General features: G+C 33.2%; 1 protein-coding gene across 1 annotated transcript in view; it reads right to left on the reverse strand.

Moving 5' to 3' along the window:
* Positions 1 to 1,947: 1,947 nt before the first annotated feature.
* The window catches only part of LOC114331924 (serine protease 53), a 96,814-nt gene continuing 72,541 nt past the window's right edge, over positions 1,948 to 26,220 (reverse strand). Inside the window, exons 6-8 of the mRNA XM_028281616.2 lie at positions 23,370 to 23,664; positions 2,315 to 2,511; positions 1,948 to 2,256 (exon numbers count right to left, since the gene is read on the reverse strand). Of these exons, the coding sequence (XP_028137417.2) occupies positions 2,003 to 2,256; positions 2,315 to 2,511; positions 23,370 to 23,664 (746 nt within the window). The 3' untranslated portion in view covers positions 1,948 to 2,002. The remainder of the gene's footprint in view (positions 2,257 to 2,314; positions 2,512 to 23,369; positions 23,665 to 26,220) is intronic.

Here is a 26,220-nt window from a genome sequence, read left to right on the forward strand (position 1 = left end):
GTAACTAACCAACAAAATTTATTAGAACTAAAACAACAAGTAGGTACAATGTAACTGTCAACTGTCAAATATAAGTCAAATTATTAATGTAAACATTGTTAAATCAAAATAACAATTTACTGTTTTTTACCATTCTGCAAAATAGAGGGTGTTTTATAAATAAACGTTAAAATGTATAGATACTTCGTAATAGAAAATAGATATTATACAGGGCGTCAATAAGTTATATTTCATGAATGAAATACTATGACGTCACTTTTACTTTTCCTCCCTAGGGAGGAAAAATATTTTCCTCCCTAGGGAGGAAAAGTACAACTTTGCTCCCTACAATCAGGTCCGGAAAAGTATACTTTCGGTAGAGGTAGGTGGAAAAATATTTTTCCTAACTCTTGCAGAAAGTCTCTTTTCCGCACTCGACTGCTTGCCGAAATCTCGCTTCGCGTCGTTCGGCAAACTGCAGTCGCGTGCGGAAAAGAATGACTTTCTGCACTTGTTAGGAAAATAACTATTACACAAGCACTAGAAAATATATTAAAAAAACTTGAATGGCACAACAAAGGAATCAACATCAATGGACAACTGCTGAATAACCTGTGATATGCGGATGATGACATAGCGGTGATATCAGATAATATGAAAGATCTTAATGAAATGATGGCATAATTTAGTATAGGTCGAATAATTAAACTGAGTAAAGAAAGTCAAACAGCAGAAATAAAAAGGAGAATAAGAGTCGCATGGGTGACATTCGGAACAATGAACTATACCTATTCTGAAAGATGCCCAATACCTCCGCATAAAATATATGATCAATGTGTCCTACCAGTACTTACATATGGAGCACAGACATGGACCTTCACAAAAAAATATGGAAAATATGGCCAAGACTCAAAGGGAAATGGAGAGGCAAATGCTGGTTAACAAGCTAAGTGACAAAAATAAAAATACATGGATCAGAAATAAAACCAAAGTGAAAAACGTAAACAAACATGCAGCTACTGTCAAATGGAAATTTGCAGGACACAACAGACAAAGAGATGGAAGATGGGATGAAGCGATAACCCACTGGAGACCTTGAGGCCATGAAATAGGAAAGGGCAGACCTCAGATGAGATGACCTCAGTCGGATGACCTAAAAAGATACGCAGGGACCAGATGGACAGGATTAGCACTGAACCCAGAAGATAGATATAATAACTGATTGGAATTTAGTTTCCTTCAGACCATTTAGATGTATTATTTGTTTGCATCCACGTTATTAGCATGTCCTAAATGCCACGAACAATTTTTAAATCCCCAAACATATTTTTTCAGTTCATTTATTAGGTACTGTGTTAACGAACTCACGGCCATTTTCCGATTGGACTATCGAAGGTGCTCCAAAAGCGCAAAAAATTTCTACCAAATGTGTAGCTACTTCATCTGCCTTCTATGAAGTTAAAGATCCTAATTGCAAGAAATTTGTAAAGTGATCCTGGTATACAAGGGTAAAACGAAATCGTCCATCAGCTTCGGATTGCCTGTCGGTCAAATCAACTTGACACCGACTATTCATTTTAGAAAATATCATAGGTTTTACAACAAGGAATTTTGAGATCTTAGTTTTAGCAAAGTTAGTTTAAGCTTATAAAGCAAGACCATATTAAAAATACTAAGTTACTTTTTTACTGATACTTTCTTTCTTTACTAAGATATTATATATCACAATTTAAGTGAAGAAAATCGGAACTGAGAGGAATCATATGCTCTTTTTTTATTTAAATAACATATATTTCACTATGAACATCTAATGTATGGTTTACAGAGGCTTCCTTGCTACTTTCCCAATTCACTTTCTAATATTTTTATCAGATGTGTCTTAGATAATGTAACTAGTTTTATACATTTTTGTAGTGCTCAACCAGGACACTACCACGGTAAAAATAATAAATAAAAAATAATAACCCATTTAAGATTTAAAAAATAATAAATTTAATATATATTTTAAAAAAATTATTCAATTCTATTGTGAAATGTTTTCATTGATCCAGTCAACAAAGTTGGCTACATTGGTGAATACATTAGGGGCTCCCATGCCCTGACAAGGAGAGATAAACCAACTGGTGATACCAATGACAAAATTATCTTGGGTAAGAGGGCTACCGGTATCTCCATCGCAGTTATTAGCTCCATTTGCCAATACACCTGCGCAAATGTTGCTCTTTTCGTCCAAAGAACTCTTTTCTTGCAATACATCTTCAAGAGCTTGATTGCAATCTAAAATCAAGTAAAAGTTAGATTAGATTAATCCAATTTTTGCAAATATTTTACTTACCGTCGTAGCTTATAAGGGGCAAGTCCGATATGTAGGTCAAATTGTTGAAATCAGGTCTTGCGCTGTTGCCGTATCCAACAACATCAGCTAATCCAGTAACTGCAGCTCCTTGCTCGGGCAAATTAGCAGCTTTAACGGCATCGGTAAATTTCAATGGTTGCTTTAGTTTAACTAAAGCGATATCGTTGGGCCCAACTCTAAAAAAAATTAAAATTACCCAATAAAAACAAAAGGACTATCAGAAAATAATGATAAAACAATAAATATAAGTTCGTAATATAAAAAAAAAGTAAAATAAAAATTACATTTTTATTCAGTTGCAATGCGAAGGCAAAACAATGTTATTTTTCACTTAGAATACGGAGCGCAGTCCAGCACCCTGAATCGACGATTTTCGACTCTTGTTGGAGTCTCATCGGAGAGAACGTATTCCTGCTACTCCATACTCTAAGTGATCAACACCGAGAGTTCATCCCCCACACCGCAACTGACGTGAATGGACTGGGTGACTAGCGTCATCTGGCAATTGAAAGATGAAGTAGTTTTCAATCCTAATATCAATATTAATAATATTTAAAAATATTAAAATATTACTAAAAGATTTTTAAATTAAAAAAATACGCAGGGACCAGAACTCTCGGTGTTGATCACTTAGAGTATGGTGTAGCAGGCCTACGTTCTCTCCGATGAGACTACAACAAGAGTCGAAAATCGTCGATTCACACAAACTGAACCGACTACGCACAAGTACTGTAGTCGGTTCAGTTCGGCTATTCCTATTCCGTTCCGCGGAACCTTAAGTTCGTTTTACGGCTACTGCTGGCGTAAAATTGTCGCCCGTGGAGCCTTAGCCTTAGCCGAGCCGATTCGGTGCGTGGCCTGCTTTAGTCTTTTATATTTGTTGTCAGTAATTTAAGACATTTTGAAACACAAATATTAAAAGTAATTCAAGTACAGTGGAACCCCGATAAGTCGGCCCCCGATAACCCGGAAGTCCGGCTAACCCGGACCGATTTTCATCAGACAAACATTTCAACAATAAAAATGTATGTAATATAATATTTGAGAGATAATGCGTATTTGTGTTATTTGAACTATACGATAGTAAAAATGACTCATGGCACACGGCGGCAGAGCGATTGTCCCTGATTATCGGAAACATCAGGCACCTGTAGTATTCCTTTATTTATTTCAAACTGTCTTAGCATTGTCTAAAAAAGACTAAAAGACTATTTAAAAAATTCTTTTTTTAACAATGGCCTTAGTTTTCACTGTTCTTAAATAACATAACATCGTTCCGATTGTGACTGTATTGTGTGTAGTACAGTCTTGTATTGTTCTCTTCCGTTTGCTTAGGTTTCTGTTTGCATGTTTTTAGTAATTTAGATGTGTAGGTACTGTGCATATATACATTTCATGTTATTTCAATTATAACGGAGTTTATCTGTAAGTATACCGTATTTTATTAATTTTTACCATATTCTCCGACTAACCCGGATTTTCGATATCCCGGATCGGCCTCGGTCCCGATTAATCCGAGTTATCGAGGTTCCACTGTACATTTATTGAGAGCCACAAATAATCCTTCAAAGAGAACCCCTGTTATATAAGATTTTTAGAATGTCGCGAATCGAGGCATGACATTTTAGTTAAATCTGACAGTTGTCAGAATATTTATATTTATGTTTATATAAATATCAATACCTATATAAATACACTGGGTTGCAAACTTAACCGGACACCGGACAAATGGATCATTTTTGTTGTCTCGAATTTCCTAAACATTTTGTCCGATTTAAGTGATTTTTTAATATGCCATATCCTTATTCCTTAACAATATCGGTGTAATAATATTGTTGCTGAACAGGTAAATTTTCATTGTATACCGGGTGTACCAATGAAACTGTGTTTTTCTCAAACTTCGCATCACCCTGTGGAATATTCTAGCATTTATAAAATACTCAACTTAAAACCTAACTATAGCCTCATGTTTTCTCAACATTTTGTTTTTGTGTTTCATTCGCTTATGTTGGACCATAAAAAAGTTAGGTACTTTAACAATTAGCCATGTGTTTCATCAATACGTTTTGTTTAATAAGTATGGCAAACTTCAAGATTTAATGTTACATGAAAAAATATTGACAGTTTGCTTTATAAACCTATGTCCGCAAATGCTTCGTTTTTGAAATAAAGGGTGTTGAAATTTTTCTTACAGACTGACGATTTATTTATTGCTTTAAAACCGGTTGAGATACTTACTTACTTTTACTTAATCCAGAACTCGTCTACCTTTCGGTGTGAGTTGTTACGGAGTTAGGTTCTCCGTCATTTTCTTCCACATTTCCTTCCATTTCCTTCTATCCATGGCCAATGCTTTTGTTTTCTCCCATTTTGTTCCTCTTTTGTCGGCCGCTTCCCTCACTTCTTCTGTCCACGTCTTTCTTGGTCGTCCTCTCTTCTTTCTTCCCATATCTCTCACTTCATATATCTGTCTTACTATTTTTTCTTCTCCTCTTCTCAGTACATGTCCGAGCCATCTAAGTTGTCCTTGTTCGATTGTTGTTGTAACTGGGTGTATTTTCAGATTTTGTCTAAAGGTTTGATTTCTAATTTTATCTTTCCTTCTTTTTCCCTCTATTGTTCTCAAAAATCTCATTTCTGTGCTTATTAGTCTATTCTTTTGCCTTTTTGTTAAGGCCCAAGATTCACAGGCATAGGTTAGAGTGGGTTTCACAATCTTTTTTACTATTTCGGTTTTTATATTCTTAGGTGTTTCTTTCTTTTTTAAAAAGTTACTCTTAATACTATTGTACAGCTTACCAGTCTTTCCAATTCTTTCATTTATCTCATCTTCTAATTTTCCATTCCGGCTTATAATTACCCCCAAATACTTATATCTGTCTACCTGTTCAAGTTGCTTGCCATCTACTTCTATTTTGTGTTTTCCGTTTTGTCTTCCAATTATCATTGTTTTTGATTTTTCTTTGTTTATTTTCATGTTTCTGATTTTTAGCTCTTCATACAATATGTTTATATTTTCTTGTAATTGTTTTTCTGACTCCCCAATGATCACCAGGTCGTCTGCGTAGCATAGTTCTGTCATTTGTATCATTCTCAACTTCCTATATCCTACATTATATTTTCTCCATTTGTGTTTGCAGTTTTTTATTACGTCATCTAGTACTAGGTTAAAGAATAGTGGACTCAGGACACAACCCTGTTTTAATCCAATGTTGCTGTCGAATACTTTTGATTTTTCATTTCTTGTCCTTACATAGCTTTTCGTTTTTTCATATAAATTCTGGATGCATCCTATTAGACCTTGTTCAATTTTTCTCTTCTTTAGTATTTTCCAAATATCTTCTCTTTTAATTCTGTCGAAAGCTTTTTCCATATCTATGAAACATGCATGTATTTCTTTTTCTGTTTTAAGAGCTTTTTCTATTATTTGTCTGATTATGAAAACCTGATCGATCGTCCCTCTTTCTTTTCTGAAACCACTCTGGCTCTCCTCAAAGGTGTTCTCTAGTTTTTCTCTTAGCCTGTTTTCTAGTATACTAGCATAAAGTTTTCCTACTGTGCTTCCTAGTGTTATTCCTCTATAGTTTGAGCATTCTTTGCTATCTCCTTTTTTATACAATGGTGTTATAATGCCTATCTGCCAGCCTAGTGGTACTTTCTTTTCTTTCTTAGCTTGGTTCATGATGTTTAATAATTCTTGTTGTCTTTCTTCATTCATATATTTGACCATTTCTGCAGTTATATCGTCATGTCCTGGTGCTTTTCCCAGCTTGATTTTGTTGATTGCATTTGTTAATTCTTTTTGTGTTATATTTTCTATCTGTTCCTGTTACTCTTGTGGGGTGTGTTGATTTTTGTTTTGTTCTAACTTATTTACTTCTACTTGTTCCACTTCCAAGAGTTCTTCAAAGTATTCTCTCCACCTCTCCATAATCTCATTCTCTTCTGTGAGTATGGTCCCATTCTTATCCTTCACGTTTTTCAATGTATTTGGTTTTGGTTTTCTCATGCTCTTAAGTGTGTTATAGAACAATTTCTGGTTTTCACCGAATGCTTCTGTTAATTTATTTCCAAATTCTACCCACGTTCTGTCTTTGTTATTTTTAACCATCTGTTTAACTTCTGTTCTTTTCTCTTTGTACTTGTCATAGCTTTCTTGCTTTCTGTCTGTTAAGTATTTTTTCCGCAGTTGTTTCTTTTCTTGTACTATTTTTTCTAAGTCTTTTGTCCACCATGCCGTGCGTTTTTTTGGGGTTATTACTTATTTTTGTTACTTCACAGCTCTCTTTTGCAGCTACTAATAGACTATGTTTATAATCTTTCCATCTTTCTTCTATATTTTGGTACTTATTTTCTCTTTTCCTATGTTCCTCTAGACATTTCTGGTATCTCTTTTTAACTTCTATTTCTTTCAGTTTGTAGCTTCTGATTTTTTCTTTTATTATTTTTCTCTTTTTGTCATTTTGTATGTCTTTTATTATTCTAAAGCTCGTTTTGACTAGATAGTGGTCACTTCCAATCTCTACGCTTTTTTTTACCTTAATATTTTTTACTGCTTTCCATATCTCGGAGTTAATTAGGAAATAATCAATTATTGATCTCTCGCCTCTACCCCTCTCTTTCCTTGTGTATTTGTGGACGTCTTTGTGTGTAAACTTTGAATTCCCTATTATCAGATCATCTTCGATGCATAAATTTATAGTCCTTGTTCCATTATCGTTTCTCGTTTCTTCTCCCTCTTTTCCTAGCCATTTTTCTATACCCTCATTTTGTTTTCCCACTCTTCCACTCATGTCGCCCATTATTATTAAATTGTTATTCTCTGTCTTGTCTATTATTTCTTGAAGTTTTTTAAAATACTCATTTTTTTTCATTCTTGTTTGTATTATCAGTTGGTGCATATGTTATGATGTAACTATACTTTTCTTGTTTAATCTTTAGTTGAACTGTTAAAATTCTCTCGTTTGTAAATTGGACATCGATGATCTTCATGCAGGATGGAGTTACAATTACTGCTACTCCTGCTTTCGCTGTGCTACTTTGGTCCACTCCTGACCACCATATATTGTATCCGTCTTTTATTTCTTTCATTCCTGTTCCTTTTTTCTTTGTTTCTGTGACTCCTAATATGTCAATTTTCAGCTTTTTCATTTCTTCGACTATTTCCTCTTCTTTACCATTTATTCCTCTTGTGTTCCAAATACCTATTTCTATCGTTTCGTTATTTATTAGTTCACGCCCTTGCTGTTTTCCTTTAATATTTTTTATTTTATTATCGTTGTTTGTTTTCTTTGTCCTTATTCCTGCCTTTTTCGTCTCCACTATTTCCGTCGTATTTTCGTATATCATTTTTTTGAATTTTTTATATTTCTGACTTCGAGTTCTCCTTTTTCTTTATTCCATATCCATTCTTCATTTTCTATTATAATTTTTGATATTTAATCTGTACTTGTTTACCTTTATTCTTCTCTGTTTGTGCTCTTTTTCTTATGTGGTAGTCTATTTCCCTTTCTTTTGCGGTGAGATCATTGTTAATATAGACTAGATTTCTCTTTTTCTTTAATTTATGTTTATTTTCTATTACTTTCGTTTTTCCTTCTGTATCTAACAATTCCACTAGGCATTTGTTTTCGCTGATTTTATTAACTTCTTTTATTTCTGGTTCCACTTCTAGTTCATTTCTTATGAAATTCTTAATTTCAGTTTTCATGTCTTTTTGATTTGTGCTTTGTAGACTTATCCCTGTGATTACGACGTTATTTTTCCTTTTATCTTTCTCTAATTGTTCGACGTGTTCATTCAGTTTCAATATTTCTTTCTTTAAGCTTGAGTTTTCTCTTTTCGGTTCCATAATTACTTGCAGGTACTCATCCTGCCCCTGTCTTATTTCTTTTATATATTCTTTTATGTCCTTTCTCATATCTTCCAGTATTTTCCTTACTTCCTCCATTTTTGAAACTTATTTTATTCAGCAGTCTCCGCGTTAAAAGCTTATTCCCAGGTCCACCCTGCAGAGGCCTAAACTTTTCTCAGAGACTTTTACTGAACTGTGAAGTTATATTAAAAATCTTACCTTAGTCCTTTCTTGTTAATTTTGTTACTTACGTTGTTCACTATAATTATTACCATTTATTCACTATCCTTAATATTATTATTTATTCACTATACTATAATAATACTATTTATATTACACTATTCCCTAAATAAGTTTTTTAACTAGTTCAATTTATTTAAGTTTGTAAACAATCGATTTATCGTTTTTGTTTCCGATATCAAAATACACTAATTACATTTATTTGACCTCGACAAACGTGATATTTTCCGGTATACGAAATTTATATATCGCCGCTGTCTTGGCCACACGTCTTAACACCTCGGCTTCCCGACTCGAACTGCCCGGTTGAGATATGCAAATGAAATTTGATTGGTTTTAAGACGTAGTTATTGTACATTTTTTTACATACAAGTAAGAATTTAATATCCACCATTGGCGTACATACGAGTAATATGACCCGTAAAAACATGGCTAATTGTTAAAGTTATGGTGGCTCCTGCCTTCTGTGCCACCCTGGATACTTAGGGGTGGTTACCCCGAAGATGAGGGTTGATGTAGTAAATATAGTTCGTTGTTAAGTCATTTATTTACACGTTAACTATATCACAGAAAGTAACTGGTGGTATGTTATTTACTTGAATTCGATGTTACCCCCGTCGAATCTCAACTGCTAATTCCTTTTATCTGTTCTCGTAAAAATATAATTAAAGTCGGTTATTGTTTATTTACTCTTTTGGTAAGCCGAGGTGACCGTGATTTAAAGTGCTGACTGTTAATAAACACCCACTGAATATTATTGCAACTCGACCTTGTATCAAATACTAGCATGCAAAACTAGGTTACTCGTATTTATTAAACAAACATTACCACGGGCATTTAATTATTAAAAGGTTTATTTGTAATATGATGTTTATTGAGATGCTGTGTATCCCAATTCATCTTCCCCTTCCCCCGAAATTTTTCTGACTACGGAAAAGGAAGAAAATTTTTCTAATAGTACCACTAATTACTTGCTGCGTTTTACGAAGTACAATATATACATTTTTCCTATAAATACTAATTAGATACAAAAAATAAAAGTGAAAATGTTCGTTATCTAGACTGTTCCCGTTTCACTTGTCACTCACGGTGTTCTCGGATTGTAAGCATATAGTCTATTCTTATGTATTTCCTTGATTTTATTGTTTTCCGATCTGATCTTACAATTAACATTATTTACCTCTGTTATTGTGAAAGGGCCTACATAAAGACTATCAAACTTACCATTCTCTTCCCTTTTTACCAGGACTAGGTCTCCTATTTTAAATTGTTGTGGTGTTGCTTTGAGCTTATTCTTTTCTTGTCGCTCTTTTTTGTGCTTTAGTAAGAAGGTTCTAGCTCTCTCGTGTGCGCTTTGTAGTTTGTAACGTAACTCATTGTAGTAAGCATCTATATTGTAACATGGTTGAACCTCCTGTGTAAGGTCTTCTGGTAGGTTATCCTTCCTGCCATATAATAGTTCAAACGGTGTGTAACCATGGTACGCGTTAGGGGTTGTATTGTAGCAGTATGTGAACATCCTGCAACACACATCCCAATTTTCTCTGTCTTCATCTATGAATGCTCTTACGTACTCGTTTAATGTTCTGTGTAGTTTTTCGCAACTTCCAATGGACTGTGGATGGTATGCCGTTGAGAAGTTGTGCTCTATTTTTAATAGCTTTGTTAATTCCTGCATTACTTCATTTTTATATTCTGTGCCTTGGTCTGTTCTTATTTGCTTCATGAGTCCGTATGTTGGTATGAAATGATCAAAAATTCCTCGGGCCATTGTATCTGCTTCTTTATTGCACACGGGTATGCTGACCGCGTATTTAGTAAGTTCACATAACATTGTTATACAGTATCTATTACCTTCGTTACTTTTAGTGAATGGACCTATCGTATCTATATATACTATGTCCCATGGTTTGGAAGAAGTGTCCGATATCACGAATTCTTCGACATGTGTTTTTCCGGTTTATTAATTTGACATTTATGACATTGTTTAACGTATTTTCTTACGTCTTTTTCCAAATTTTTCCATCTAAATCTTGCTTTTAGCTTCTTTATGAGTCTGTTATTTCCTACGTGTCCTCCAAACATCGGATGATTGTGATATTCTTCTATTAGCCTGTGTTTCTCTTTGTCTTCTTCTATTGTTTCTGGTACTTCACATATGTATATTTCAACATTCTTTAATATTTTGTTTCCTTGTTTAATAAATTCCTCAATTGTGCACACTTTAAAAATAATATCGTTTACGTATATTTTTACTTTACGTACTGCATTCTCTACCGCCAGCTTATCAAGCTGTGCCAACATTTGGTTTAAATCGAAATGATTGAATCCTGTGGCTATGCTCTTGCTGCACTTTATTTTGTTTTTGGCCCTAATGCTCAGCCTTGGTGAGATTAGTTCTGCTCCAAAAGACAAAATTGGTAGTCTATGCGCCTCTAAATTATTTAGTACCGTTCTTACTGTCTGTTTGTGGGCTTCTGGCTGTAGTGCGAGTTCGCTTTCTGCCTTCGTTTGCCTTGCTTCCTTCTTATTTTCTCTTGCTTGAGCTCGTGTTATAGCTAATATATGGGTATTGTCTATGTATAGGTTCTTTAGTTGATGTAATGTTATTCTTGAAAGACTATCTGCATAGTTATTTTTCCCTGTTATGTATTCTATTTCGAAATCGTATTCCTCTAAATCTAATCTGATTCTTGTAAGTTTCGAAGTTGGTTCTTTCCTTGTTGGTTGTGCCTAATAATCTTCACATAAAGATACTAACTCATCGCGTATGTATTCTGGAATGTCTAATTTCAATGATTCCCGTAATTCCTTTTTCCTATCCTTGCTGTCGTTGATCAGTCTATATATGTTGAATAATTTAATGTCTAATGTTTTGATTTCGTTTGTCTCTACTTTTACTGTTTCGTAGGTTGTGTTCAAAATTTTGATGTACGGATTATTACTTGAAATAATTGCTCTCGCTATGAATATTCCTGGTTGTATTTCTTGTTGTTCCACTATCCTGTCGTTCTTCAGCGTTTGAAAAATTTTTACGATTCTGTAAATTTCACATCTGGGCGGTATTATTATCGTGTCATTATCTATATTATCCAAAATGTTTGTACTAATGTAACAATCGTTGTCCTCTTTAATGTGCATTTTAAGGTTAGCATAGTCTAGTATGCATTGAAAATTTGAAATGAAGTCTCTCCCAATGATTCCGTCGGTTGGAATAGGAAAGCTAGGTTCCACTAATTGAAAGATATGCTCAAATCGAGATCCTTTTACTTCTAGTGTTGTTTCAACTTCTCCCATTGTTTGTAATTCTCCTTTAGTTACTCCTTTTATTTTCGCTTTTGTGTTTGGTTTCACATGTTCCTTCATAAAATCTTGTGAACATTTCAGTATTGAAATATCAGCTCCTGTGTCTATGATAAAGGTATTTGTGTTTTCTAGGATTCCTGTTTTCATTCGTACAAAATTCGTTAGGTTTAAGTCGAAGTTGTAAATATTATATTCCACTTCTGACTGTGTACTTTCCTTGTTTCGTTCATTCAAAACCCCAACTGCTGGTTTTCTGTTTCCTCTTGGCTGTCTTCTAACTCAAGTAGCCTTACGTTTCTGTTTCGTCCTCCTCTCTGGTTTCCTCTGTACGTTTGGTTGTTGAATTGTCTATATCCTCTGTTGGAATAATTCCGTTGGTTTCCTGTTTCTTCTCCTTCGTTCCGTTGTCCGAAGTTATTTCTTCTTCCTCTGTCGTATTTGTTGTGGTATCCTCTTCGGTATTGCTGTTGTCCTCTCCTATTTTCATAATTCGTCCTATAATTGAACACTCTTCCCTGTGTGTTCTCCTCTGTCGTATCAATCGATAAAAATTTAGATACTACTTCCTGCGGTGTTGTGAAATTACCTGCCTCCAGTATTAACTTTGCTCTATCCGTATTAACGTTTCGCTTCATTGTTGCTACAACTGTTTCCGTTGTGTATTTTTTCGCTAGCTCCAATGGCATTCCTTCCGCTATGTATGCTACTTTCAACTGTTCCGCTAATTCCTCTACTTCGGATGCGTACACTGCTGCATCTTTGTTTCCTTGCCTTTTCTTTGCTAACTTGTCTATTATCGTTTTCGGATTGTCACCTCTTAATTCTTTCTTCAGTGCCGCTGCTATAAGTGGGATCGTATCCGCTGTAGTTATCAGATTTCTAGCCTTATTAGTCAATCTTGTTTTTATTAATGTTATTGCTGTTTCTTCATGTCCTTCTGCTATTTTTCCAAGTAACTCTAATGCGTCTAAAAATGGTTGTAATTTCCCTGCGCTTCCATCAAACTCGTTGGGCAATACCTTGCTTGCAATATTCAAAAATTCGTTGATTGTCAGAGCCATGTTTAATATTTTTATCTCTTGTTTTATGTCGCTTTTTCCCTCTTTTATTTCCTCGTCAATTTTTTCCTCTATCTCCTCGTCACTTTTTTCCTCTTCTACTTCTTCGTCGCTTTGTTCTTCCTCTATTTCCTTGTCGATTAGTTGGTGTATTGAACTTGGAACTACTGTCCTTAAGTTTACAGCTTGAAATGAGCGTATAACTTTGTCTCTTATTTTTCCGAAATATTTGTTGCACGCTTCTCTTTGTTTGTCCGATAGCGCTTCCCAATTTTTCTTCGTTAAATGTGTGAATTTGTTATACAATTTAATTAGCTGTGTCGTTACTTCTTCTTGTATATCCTTAGATTTAGGTACTTTCTTCTTCAAGACCCTTCTACTTTGTCTTGTTACTTCTTGCGTAATCTCCTCAACTATTTTGATGAAATCTTCCCAAGTAACTTTGTTGCTACTCATTTATTCATAATTTTCTTATTCCTGTACCCGTAACGAACGCATAAATTTGACAGTCTTACGCGGTATAGTAAATATATATGAAAAATATTATGTCAAAAATAGTAAAAATATAGTAAATTGCCATAAAAAATCATTATATCAATCAATATAAATCACCATTAAAAAGGGGTCTACTGCTTAGACAATAAAAGTGTAATAAAAATCAGTAGTCCAATAATAAATGGATAAGAATCAGCAAAGATAAAATATGTTGGTAAATATATAAAAAAATCATATAAAAATCAGTATCAAATAAAATGTATCATTACGTCCTATAATAACTAATATCAGGGTTAAAAAAAATTCTGTATATTTTGATAAATATTGGTATCATAAGGAAATTAAAATAGAATAATTAAGTAAAAATAGGTAAAACTTAAAAGGTAATGTGCGTCTTAAATGATAATTACGTTAATATTACTTTATACTTTATATTTTATATTATACGAATCAGGAAATACCATAAAAATAGCTAATATGGGCTTACCACTTTAAACGTCTGTGTTCGTATCACCAAAAAGTCCTCTCTGCACGTTCCATAGCATTGTCCGATGTCCCACGATGTTCCATCTCCATACCAAGTTCCATTTTCCATACCATTCCATTTTCCATACCTCAGCTCCGTCTCGGGCCTGACGTCTCCATTATTTCCATGTAGGTACCACACTGTTGTCTAGGGTGGTCGAGGTGCCGGAACATTGACGTTTTTCTCCATTTCTATACTCGTCCTAGACTGCTAGTTCTGAGTTCTCGCCTGGTCTTGGATCGCCATATGGTGGCTCCTGCCTTCTGTGCCACCCTGGATACTTAGGGGTGGTTACCCCGAAGATGAGGGTTGATGTAGTAAATATAGTTCGTTGTTAAGTCATTTATTTACACGTTAACTATATCACAGAAAGTAACTGGTGGTATGTTATTTACTTGAATTCGATGTTACCCCGTCGAATCTCAACTGCTAATTCCTTTTATCTGTTCTCGTAAAAATATAATTAAAGTCGGTTATTGTTTATTTACTGTTTTGGTAAGCCGAGGTGACCGTGATTTAAAGTGCTGACTGTTAATAAACACCCACTGAATATTATTGCAACTCGACCTTGTATCAAATACTAGCATGCAAAACTAGGTTACTCGTATTTATTAAACAAACATTACCACGGGCATTTAATTATTAAAAGGTTTATTTGTAATATGATGTTTATTGAGATGCTGTGTATCCCAATTCAAAGTACCTAACTTTTTTATGGTCCAACATAAGCGAATGAATAAAAAAACAGAATGTTGAGAAAACATGAGGCTATAGTTGGGTTTTAATTTAAGTATTTTATAAATGCTAGACTAGACTATTCCACAGGGTGATGCGAAGTTTGAGAAAAAAACATAGTTTCATTGGTACATCCTGTATAATATTATATATAATATATAATATATAATATATAATATATAATATATAATATATAATATATAATATATAATATATAATATATAATATATAATATATAATATATAATATATAATATATAATATATGATATATAATATATTATATATTATATATTATATATTATACCGGGTGTCCATTTATATTTTCCCCCATTTTAACTGCCTATAACTTCTAAACGGTTCAAGATAGAAATATGCGGTTTTCGCTGAAATGTTTTATTTTAGTAAAAGTTTTGTCTAAATTGATTGAATTGTTTATATCACTTTCAAATACGAAAAAAAATTTCGGATTTTTTAAAAAAACGTTGTTGACTTTTTTTAATGGAACACCCAGTATATTTTTTTGTAAATTGAAAGAAAGGTCATTCGCCTATCCAGTGATATAAGGTTTTTCAAAATCAGTTGTCAAATCACTGAGTAATTAATTTTTAAAATGAGAGGTGCAACGTGGATATCACATACCTAAATAACATAATAAGCAAATTGATATTATGTTATGTGATTTCCACATTGCATCTCTCATTTTAAAAATGAATTGCTCAGCCATTTGATAACCGATTTTAAAAAAATTTATATCGCTGGATAGGTAAATGACCGTTTTTTTCAAGTTATAAAATTATACTGGGTGTTTTAATAAAAAAAGTCAACAACGTTTTTTTTAATTCCGCCATTTTGTATTTAAAAGCGATATAAAAAAAAGGTCATTTACCTAAAAATTTGAAAAAACGTTCATTTACCTATTCAGCAATATAAATTTTTTTTAAATCGGTTGTCAAATGACTGAGCAATTCATTTTTAAAATGAGAGATGCAATGCGGAAATCACATATTGATATTATGTTATGTGATATCCATGTTGCACCTCTCATTTTAAAAATTAATTACTCAGTGATTTGACAACCGATTTTGAAAAGCTTTATGTCGCTGGATAGGTGAATGACCTTTCTTTCAATTTACAAAAAAATATACTGGGTGTTCCATTAAAAAAAAGTCAACAACGTTTTTTTCAAAAATCCGCCATTTTGTTTTACGTATTTGAAAGCGATATAAAAAATTCAATCAATTCAGACAAAACTTTTACTAAAATAAAACATTTCAGCGAAAACCGCATATTTCTCTCTTGAGCCGTTTAGAAGTTATAGGCAGTTAAAATGGGAGAAAATATAAGTGGACACCCGGTATATTATATATTATATATTATATATTATATATTATATATTATATATTATATATTATATATTATATATTATATATTATATATTATATATTATATATTATATATTATATATTATATATTATATATAATAATATTATATTATAATGAAAATTTACCAACCAATTATACATCTATAAGTATAAGTAACTTTAATATGGAAATACCACAGTTTTTTTGCTCATACGAATCAGTTAGTTCACTCTAGTTTTTATGCGGTTCCTGCGCTTGCGGAAACTCCTAGCAGACTGCGCAGTAGACTAGGAGGAAAATGTTGCTGTTGCAAGATTTAAAATATTCCGATAAAGAATATTCCAAAATTATAATAAAATAATTATGATTATCGATTTTTTTCAAAAAGCTGAAAATTAAATTCATAAATGGTAAAATCCTTTACGTACACACTTGTATAAAATTTGAAAAATAATATTTTCTAATTATTGATTGAATGTATTCAAACAATTAATCACAAGTAACTATCTAAATTGGTGACATTTGGCAACAGTGAGTAGATCTGAATCAGGGTTTATTTATGTAGTGTAGTATGTTTATTCCAAACATAACCTTATAAACAAACAGTTGTTTATTTAGAGTTATTTATTATTGTTTTCTCATATTTTGCAATTGTTAAGTTGGTTTACTTCGAATTTAATATGCATTACTGTGGTATTTCTCCAGTTTTCTAAGAAGGTTTGGTGATTTTGAATTGGGATTATGATGAATTTAACCCAAAGGCAATGTGTGTTTATTTATGTGGCAAAATTCCAGGCACCATAAAAATTTGAGTTTCTTCCTGTTGCCCATGGATGGAAATCGGTAAGAACGTAAATTCTATTTAATATCATTGACATCATTTTTGACGTGCTGTCGTTTTAGGTTTGCAGAATGAAAAGAAATTGTTCAATGTGATAAACTTTCTATGAACAGTCCTCAATATTGTTACATTAACTTTTAAATATGCACTTTACATCTTGAGGAGCAGGCCCTTGCAGAAATACTGAAAAGCGGGTTGCAAAACAACGCAAAATAAAATAAACGAAATATGTCTTGATATTAAACATTCAAGTTGAAGGTGTGTTCTTTCTTAAACTGGAATGATAATTTTGTAATTCTGTAGGCACATCTATTGAGAAGTTACAACCAGTGGCAAAGTGCCTTAAGGGAATCTATGACACATATAACTGAAGGTATGAGTATATGTTTCAAATTAATTGTTGGATGATTCTGAGAAAGTGTAAATTTTTTTCATGAATTTGGTACATAACTGTCTTTATCTAAACTCTAAAAACCATTGACATCTATTTTGAAAAACCATGTTCCTAGAAACCATTGATAACAAATATAGACGGTTACCTCTGCATTCGTTGTATCATCTTACTACCCTATCCATAGTGAGTCTAATTTTTAAATCTATAATAATTGTTTACGTGCTGGTTTCATAAAGATGCTTCAAAAATCTATATGGGTCTTACTAGAGCACAGCCATGCCTTTAGTAGCTTTTCCAATTATATTTTCAATATGCTTATTCTAGTTAAGATTGCGGGATAAAAAGACCACTAAATATTTGAGTTCATTTTTAGGTATCAGCATTGGCTCTACAGCCCATGGTGGGTCTTGGCCTGTTCCAGAATCAGCTTCCACTCTTTCCTATCCTTTGCTTGGCTTTCCAATTTCTCACTCGAGCATGAATTTTTGGTATATATGGGATTATATTGTGATAACGACCAGATCTATGAAAGAATAGTATGTTGTTAAAGAAGATTGTGGTGACACTATTCATTAATATCTGATAATATTGGTTAATGTGAATGGAGTCCAAAATGGGGTTTAGGCTGTTATATAAAAAACTAGGTCACTAGCATATGGAAGTAGGGCGACATTATCTGGTATTAAATTATGTGAATGAAGAGAATTAAACCTAAAAACTCTATTTATTCTGCTAATCAATATGATTTTAATATATTTTAATATAAAACTTCTGTTATTCTTTCTAGGGACATCTCCTCTGAGGGAATTACAATTGTATTTGCCAGTATGTCAAATGAATTTTCAACATCAGTCATACTTTCATGAATTTATTGATGAAAATAAAACTAGGTACATGATTTATTATTTACTTCCAAGGGATTCTAAGATACTATGTGTAAAAAGTCCAATATGCAGTGATGAGCATGCTAATAACTGGCAAAATATGGGATATAATGCCAAAGATGGGAAACATGGGATGCATTCTGAAGTAAAAAGAGATGAAACTGAGAGAAATTATCGATATAAACATATAAATTAACATTACATTACATAGTTTCCCACCTTTAGGCGTATCAGATGAGTATGATAACTGTCACTGTGACAGGAGAATTTTATAAAATACTCCTGTCACAGAGATCTAAAGGTGGGAAACTATGTAATGTTATCGTCGGCTAAGAGTGTTAACCTGCTAACTCAATTTTTCACTGTGAGTGATATTGGGGTAGTTTCTAGTTCTGTGTACCTTCATACCATGTCCCACAAGCCCGCTGGTTCCACTGTAGTTTAGAGATAGCTATTTCTAAACTGTATTGGTGTCGGCGGGTTTGTGGGGTGGTGTATGAAAATACACAGACCCAGAAACTAGCCCAATATCACTCAAAGTGAAAAATGGAGTTAGCAGGTTAAAACTCTTATCCAAGGTTATGTTAATTTATTCGTTTATAACGATAAGTTCCACTTCTACCAGTTTCATCTCTTTTTATCTCACAAGTTAATATGATTTCCATCTTTTGCGTTATTTTGCCGGTTATTAGTGTGAGTGCTCATTACTGTATATTTACGATTCTGTGATTTCTCAATATGATGCTGAGTAGGTATAGATGAGCATCTACAACCCTTTCAAAACAGAAATTTATAAGTTCATTTCAGGTACCTATTAAATTTTATTTTAAGGATGAATTTGAAATGCCTGTAGGGAATATATCTGTAAAAAATAAAATTGGTATTGTAAAATTGAAATTCTCAAAATATAATTTATAATTCGAATGTATTATTATTTTTTTCCTTTATAGAAAAGTCCTCTTATTAGTTTTCTCATTAGCTCTTTTGACAAGACATCAGTACTTCGTTTTTTAGATTTCTCACAAGGATTCAGATCCGGAAGATCCTGCGTAGACGCCAGTACTTACTTAATTACTTATTCCTCTTCACTCCATGCGGAGCATAGGGCGTCAACTGTCTGCCTCCATTCTGTCTTATCCTTTGCACTGATCTTTATTTCTGTCCAGGTTTTCCCAATAGGGCTTTTCATTCACAGTCATTTGTTTCGAGCTTCTGTCATATGTCGTATAATCCGTGTATATTCATAAATATAACAAAATAGATTAGGCCAGTTCGAAAAATAGCGTAACGCGGAACAGTTCGGGTCGGTGGTCTATCTTTCTCTCTCTAGCATATGATGGCTGCCGCCTCTGTGTAACTGTCATTCCATTACTCCCACCTCTTGGTAGATACGCTCACACTCACACGACAGACAAAGATAGCTAGACCACCGTACTTGATATCAGCGTTACACCCCGATGCATTGAGTGGCATATGACTAGCCTGATCTATTGTTGACATATCTCTGTGTATATTAGTATTATACACAGATTATACGACATATGACAGCAGCTCGAAGCAAATGACAATCAATGAAAAGCCCTACAGCATTAATTTCTTTTTCAACACTTCTTTTCCACATTTCTACGGGTCTACCTGGTTTTCTCTTTCCATGTGGTGTATATTCTAGGGCTTGCCTCGCTATGTCTGTGTCAGGTCTCCTTAGTGTGTGCTCCATCCAACTCCATTTCCTTTTGCATATTATCTTAGATATACATAGGTTTCTGGTTAGTTCTTGTCCATAGCTCTTGGTTTGATATACGGTTTGGCCAGTAAATGTTAAGAATCTTCCTTAGGCATTAATTTATGAATACCTGCATCTGTCCAATACATTTTCTTGACACTTTCCAAGTTTCTGCTCCATATAGTAATACAGTCTTCACGTTGCTGTTGAATAGTCTTTCGGTTTTAATTGTCATCTGATGTGAAGACCACATTTTCCTTGGCATATTGAATGCGTTTGTAGCGTAGACGCCAGTATTGTACTATTTATTTCTGTACTAAGACAAATCACAGAAAAGGCCATCGAGTACAATAAACCAGCATATCTATGTTTTACCTGACAAAGGCTTTCGATCGCATCCAAGTCGAAGACGTCTTACACTTACTGTATAGAAGAGACATGCCAATCAATATTATACGAACCATCGAAAACATTATTTCCATAATCGAATACAGGAAAGATAAATGGAAAACTAACACAGTTTATACCAGTACAAAGCCGAGTCAGACAAGGGAACCCGTTAAGCCCACTGCTCTTTAATGTTTCTAATAATGGACGAAATAATAGAAGCAGTATGTAAAGATCATGGTTACAGAATGGGGAACAAAAAACTCAAAATATTAGGTTATGCAAACGACGCCGCATTAATCGCCAAGACAGAAGACAATCTCCAAAGATTAACACACATCTTCAATACAACAGCCAAGAAATACAATATCAATATGATAATATCAGCAGAAAAAATACATGTATGACATCTAAAAACCCACTACGAGGTAAAATCGAAATTGATGGGAAAATATTAAAGCAGGAAGCAAGGTTTAGATATCTGGGAATAGATATACCCAGTTACGGAGATGTTGAAGAGGAAGTACGACAACAAAGCTTAAAAGCAAGTAAAGCGGTGGGATCTCTTAATGACACAATCTGGAAGAACGAACACCTAAGACAACACACAAAAGCAAGAATCTATAAAGCAGCAATTAGACCTATATTGACATACACGGCAGAGGCAAGACCTGACACATCTAAAACGAGACGACTACTAGAAACAACCGAGATGAAAATACTTAGACGAATATCAGGGAAAAGTCTGTTGGATAGAGATGCGAAAACATAAGAAGATCATGCAATGTAGAAGACATAAATGGATGGGTGACAAAACGGAAACTGGAGTGGAACGAACACATTAGTAGAATGGCAGAGGATAGGATAGTATGAATAGCACGAGATAAGTCACCAAATGGATGAAGAAGTATTTGCAGACTAAGAAAAATATGGTGCGATAATTTAAACAATTTAGGAGGCTAATATTGAAGAAGAAACAATCTCTAAAGCCTACCTACAAGAAGGAAGAAGAAGAAGATTATAAGCTTTCATTCGACACTTCATTGTCATTCAATCTGTGAATCTGTATTAATAATGGGAGAGTTATATTTGCGGACAGATAGTCATGAAACCAAAAATATATATTTATTCTCCTCTTGCTACGGCGCGCGGCGCGTCGAATAATATATCGCTTGTACTATCCCGGAGAATTTAAAACCGTATTTCCGATTGCATTTTTAAAACTGGAAGTCCTTTGCCAAATATCTCACCTTTAGTACCATCCTTGGATTATAAGCTTTCATCCGACACCTCATTTGTCATTCTATCTGGTTTAATGACTGAGGAGTTGTGTTTACGGACACACGAACGTATATAATTCAACGCTTTCACATTTTTTCAAAACTGAGTGAAAACAATATTTCTTTAGAAATCCATAAATATATTCGCTAATAATGAAACTAATTTGCAGTGGTTATAGCCAACCTTCATTAGTGGAGTAGGCATTAGAAGAAGAAGACCAATGAAGATAAAGTAGAGCCCATTGTTAGACCAAAATTTTGTTTATATAGAAAAAATTATTTAGTTGAAAATAGTAGGTACATAATCTCAATGAATCCATTAAAGCTGATACATTTAGTATTCAGAACAACAGTAATAATTATTTATGAAACTATCGATAAATTGTCAAGAGCTTCGTAAACGTTAATTGTAGAAAAGTATTCCTTATTTCGAAAAATCTATTTCAAATTTGTCCTATTTATTTTCGAGCAGTGTATCAAAAATAATGTTGAGCAGTATAACACACGCTGTTATGCGCTTGCGTCCGGCTGCAAGGTCTCGATGCGCAGTGGGAAAAATGGAACATTTTTTCATAACGTACTTCACGGCAAGTGACTATACTGATTGTTGTATAAACTTATATACTGTTGTATAAACCTATATACTGTGGAAATACCCTTCTATTGTATTCAACGAATACATAAATTTCGAAGTTGTATGTATAATAATTACAGATGTACGTTTTTTCTATCACTTCGAGCTTAATGCTTTAGAGTTTAGAGAGAATTCGACAAACTATGACTCACTGAAAAAATGGTTTGGGATCCACAATGCATTATAATGTGTATATTATTGCATGTATGTATACAGACATACATAATACATTATATCATAAAATTTAAGATAGCCTTATATGTACTATAAAAAATTTTCAAATTCAAATTACATTTGTAACAAATATTTTGTTGTTTTTGAGTTAAGGATTATAATTGTGTAGATGTCTATAGATGTCTAAGATATCTAAGATCGCTATAGATGTCTATGGAAATAAATAAAAAAAGAATTTATAAAACAATACCAGAAACTATTATTGTATTGTATTGTACGGCGGCGCCAAGCCTGAGAAATAATTCAAAGAAACAAATAAAAAATTAAGGCAATGGAAGTCAACTACGTAAATAAACACAATTCAAACCAAACAATAAACTGGTATGTAGAACTCTGCAGAGAATTCCTGAAAATACTTGGCCAAAATGTATAAAAATGGACTCTGGCCATGGAGTCCATTTAAGCAGAAAACGCGGTACACCAATACGGTCCTGCTGGAGAGAAGGTGTCGAAGATGCAATGACCGCCAGTGCTAGTAGACCACTTTGTGCATGCTTTTTATCATCTAGCCGCGCTATTATACCTTTCACCCTACTATGGTATGTTATAATTATTATTAACCACCCTTAATATAATTAACATGAAATATGTTTTATGCTTAATTTTGAACAACCTTATCATAACAAAATAAGATGTTATTAACCCTATCCATAGACACTGACATAAGTGAAATGAACATGATCGTGAAATGAACGTGTTCTTATAATATTTTTTTGTGTATAAAACATTGACCAGAATCAATCGTAAGGCATTCGAATTTGTTAATAGACGTGGTATGGCGAAATATTGTTGGAATAGGTACTCTTTATAGTTGATATTTATATAGTTTTATTTAATAAGGACCAAATAAGCAGGTTAAATACCAACATTCTGCTTTCATTACTACACTACTACTTATCCATATACCGACAAGATTCGTTCCTAAATGCTAATCTGCAAATGTAAACAATTTTGATTGGAATAAGCAAATGAAATACCGTAAACTATACCTACCAGTCGTACGTTGGAGTTATGACGCTAGCGTGCTTAGTCATTCAGGCAACTATGTATGCAAGTATTTAGACAAAAAATTGTACTTACATTTGTGAGTTATAGTCTGGATGAACCACCCATCTTTCAACATCAACAGTCTGTTTATTAGGATCGGCTAAACGCGGTTTAACAGCACCGGCCACTACCTTAACAGCACCTTCACATTCGGCAGATGTAAGAACCCAATTTTCAGTTAAGATGACACCTCCACAAACATGTGTATTAATGCGCTCATAACTGGATTGAAGTGAAACTACCCAAGGGAATTGTCCATCTGTAGCCTCTGTAGCACCATCCAAACCTAAGCCATTGCGAGTATTTCTAAATTTTATTTGATGAAATCCTGAAATGGATATTGTATAATTAAGACATGTAGGTAATCCTTATCGGAAAACCGTATCTTAATGAATAGCAGGTATAATAAATTAATGCAATAGATTTTTGCAATGCAAAGACAATTTATTAATTTCTACCTCTGCTGAAAGCTTAACCACATCATTAAAATACAAATGACTTTGTAATAAGCTTAAGACTAATTGGTTAAGCCTTATGGTTAATGGAATAATGGTTTGCCTTAAATAGGCAGAATGTTTATATTTCCTTCACAGTTGTGACTAGCTATATGGAGATGGTGGTCCAACTCTGAATCAAATATAAACAAAACCTGCCCTGATCTTTTTTATCTTTTTCATTTTTACTCAGTTTTGAGTATTTAGAAACTGTCTTTCGGTCCTTTTCCTAGACGAAGAAAAGGTAAATGCGTGGCCTAAGTGTCCTCTATTTGCTTTCTCCTATTTTCGTCGTCTCGGTGATTATATATATTGTAAAATCCGGAGATGCGGGATGCAGCCAGAAAGCAGTTTATTAACGAAAAGTCTTAGATTTAAAATATTGTTTATTATATTTTTATTTCAATTATTCTAATTGTTTAAAGGGCAGTAAACTTTGTTTCCGGGGCTTTTCGTTGTTTTCCTCGTAATACGAGAGATGTCGCTAAATTGCGTCTCAAAAGCTGGGCTCATTGCATTGTGATGGTTTGCCTTAAATAGGCAGAATGTTTATATTTCCTTCAGAGTTGTGACTGCATAAACTTCACTGATGATGCATAAGGATGCTGAAATAGCTATATGGAGATGGTGGTCCAAATCTGAATCAAATATAAACAAAACCTGTCTTGATCTCTTTTATCTTAAGATTAATTTTTTCTAAAATATCTTGATAGGTACTATACATATAAATAATATCGACCCATGCAACGAAGACTATAGTAACTCAAAAAACGTTACATTTGACTTACTATTATGGTATTATTATTCCTTTTAAGCTTTATTTGGTAGACAAGTATGGTAAATCAAGTATGAATTTTCAGGCAACCAGTAAAGTTGGCATATGTATAGTAAGTTTACTGACCCACACTCCTGCAGGCGAAAACGATAGTAAATTGAGTTACTGTAGTCTTCGCTGCAAGAAACAGCGGAAAGTATTGAAATTTTGAGTCAAACTGTTTGACTTACTATAGTTTTCTCTAGTAAGTCTCAATTCTAGTTATTACGTTAAATAGTACTAGTAAGTAAGTAGTAATACTCTGCTTCAATAAATCTGATACTAGGAAGTCTAGTCTAGAATAGGTATTTTTTCGTTAACTAAGTATTTCGACGAAAACTAGTACCTAAGTCTAAAAAATTTATCAAACAAACCTATTTTTTGTTATGTTTGATCTGTGAAATCCCTTAAAATGCTTTATATAATATAACAGAGATTTAAATTTGTACGACATATTTCTTCCAAAGATAACGTCATTTACTGTTACTAAGTCTAGAGTAAGTATTATTTTTTCCTTAAGGGCATGGGCGCAAATATTTTAAGGTTATCCCTAATTTTTCTGTCTTTACACGGCATATTACGTGTAGTAAAATTCTCACTGGTATGGATATGTAAACATTACTTGACAAATGTCATCATTAACTTTAAAGAGATGGCTTTTGAATGTTGTTGGATAACTGTTACTTGTATAATTGCATCATAAATTCAGTTAATTAATATGATTATTTCATTCATAGGAGATTCTGACCAATAGAAAGCTACAGAAATCTGAAGTAAATCGATAATTTTTGATAATCTCCCGTCGTTAAGTATATTACGTCAGATGCCCTTCGTTGCTACGAAAAAATACATTCAGTGACATTAATGACAATTAATGTTTTAAAAATTATAAAAGTGATGACTTTAAATCGTCAAATATTTATAAAAACTGTGTGTTTAACGGTACTTACATAAATAAATTACAATAAAATTTTGGTTTTGAACAGTTCTATTCATGAAATAATCGCAACAAATTGCACTCGACCTCTGAAATTAATATAGAATTTTTGCTCTCGTGACACTTTGACATAATTTCACTCGCCTTCGGCTCGTGAAATTAAAACTGTCAAAGTGTCACTCGGGAAAAATTCAATAATTTCAGAGCTCTTGTGCAATTAATACTGATAATTTTTTCACTAACTATGTATTCAGTGATTGTAATAATTTATATACTGTACAACAAAAACTAATACTCAATCGAGAAAAGAGGAAAAGTGATTTTTTAATAATATTTTGTTACTATGGAATGCTTACAATTTTGAACATCTTTAACAACAAAATACTTGGATCACAGAATATATCCTGCTGTATTCTCTGCTTGGATCTTCCATAAATAATAAACAATACATAACTTTTTATTAAGTTCACGTCTTATATCAATTATTTATCAAATACACTATCAATATTATCTAATCAACAACTCAAAATATTCCCGATACAATTTCAAATATTTAAAATTTTCATTGGCTTGTCACCATATTCTATTCGACTCAGTGCGTTGTATGACAAATATAGCAAATGTTCGTTTGGAAAATAT

This window comes from Diabrotica virgifera, chromosome 1, assembly GCF_917563875.1.
Source record: "Diabrotica virgifera virgifera chromosome 1, PGI_DIABVI_V3a".
NCBI classification, from domain to species: Eukaryota; Metazoa; Arthropoda; class Insecta; order Coleoptera; family Chrysomelidae; genus Diabrotica; species Diabrotica virgifera.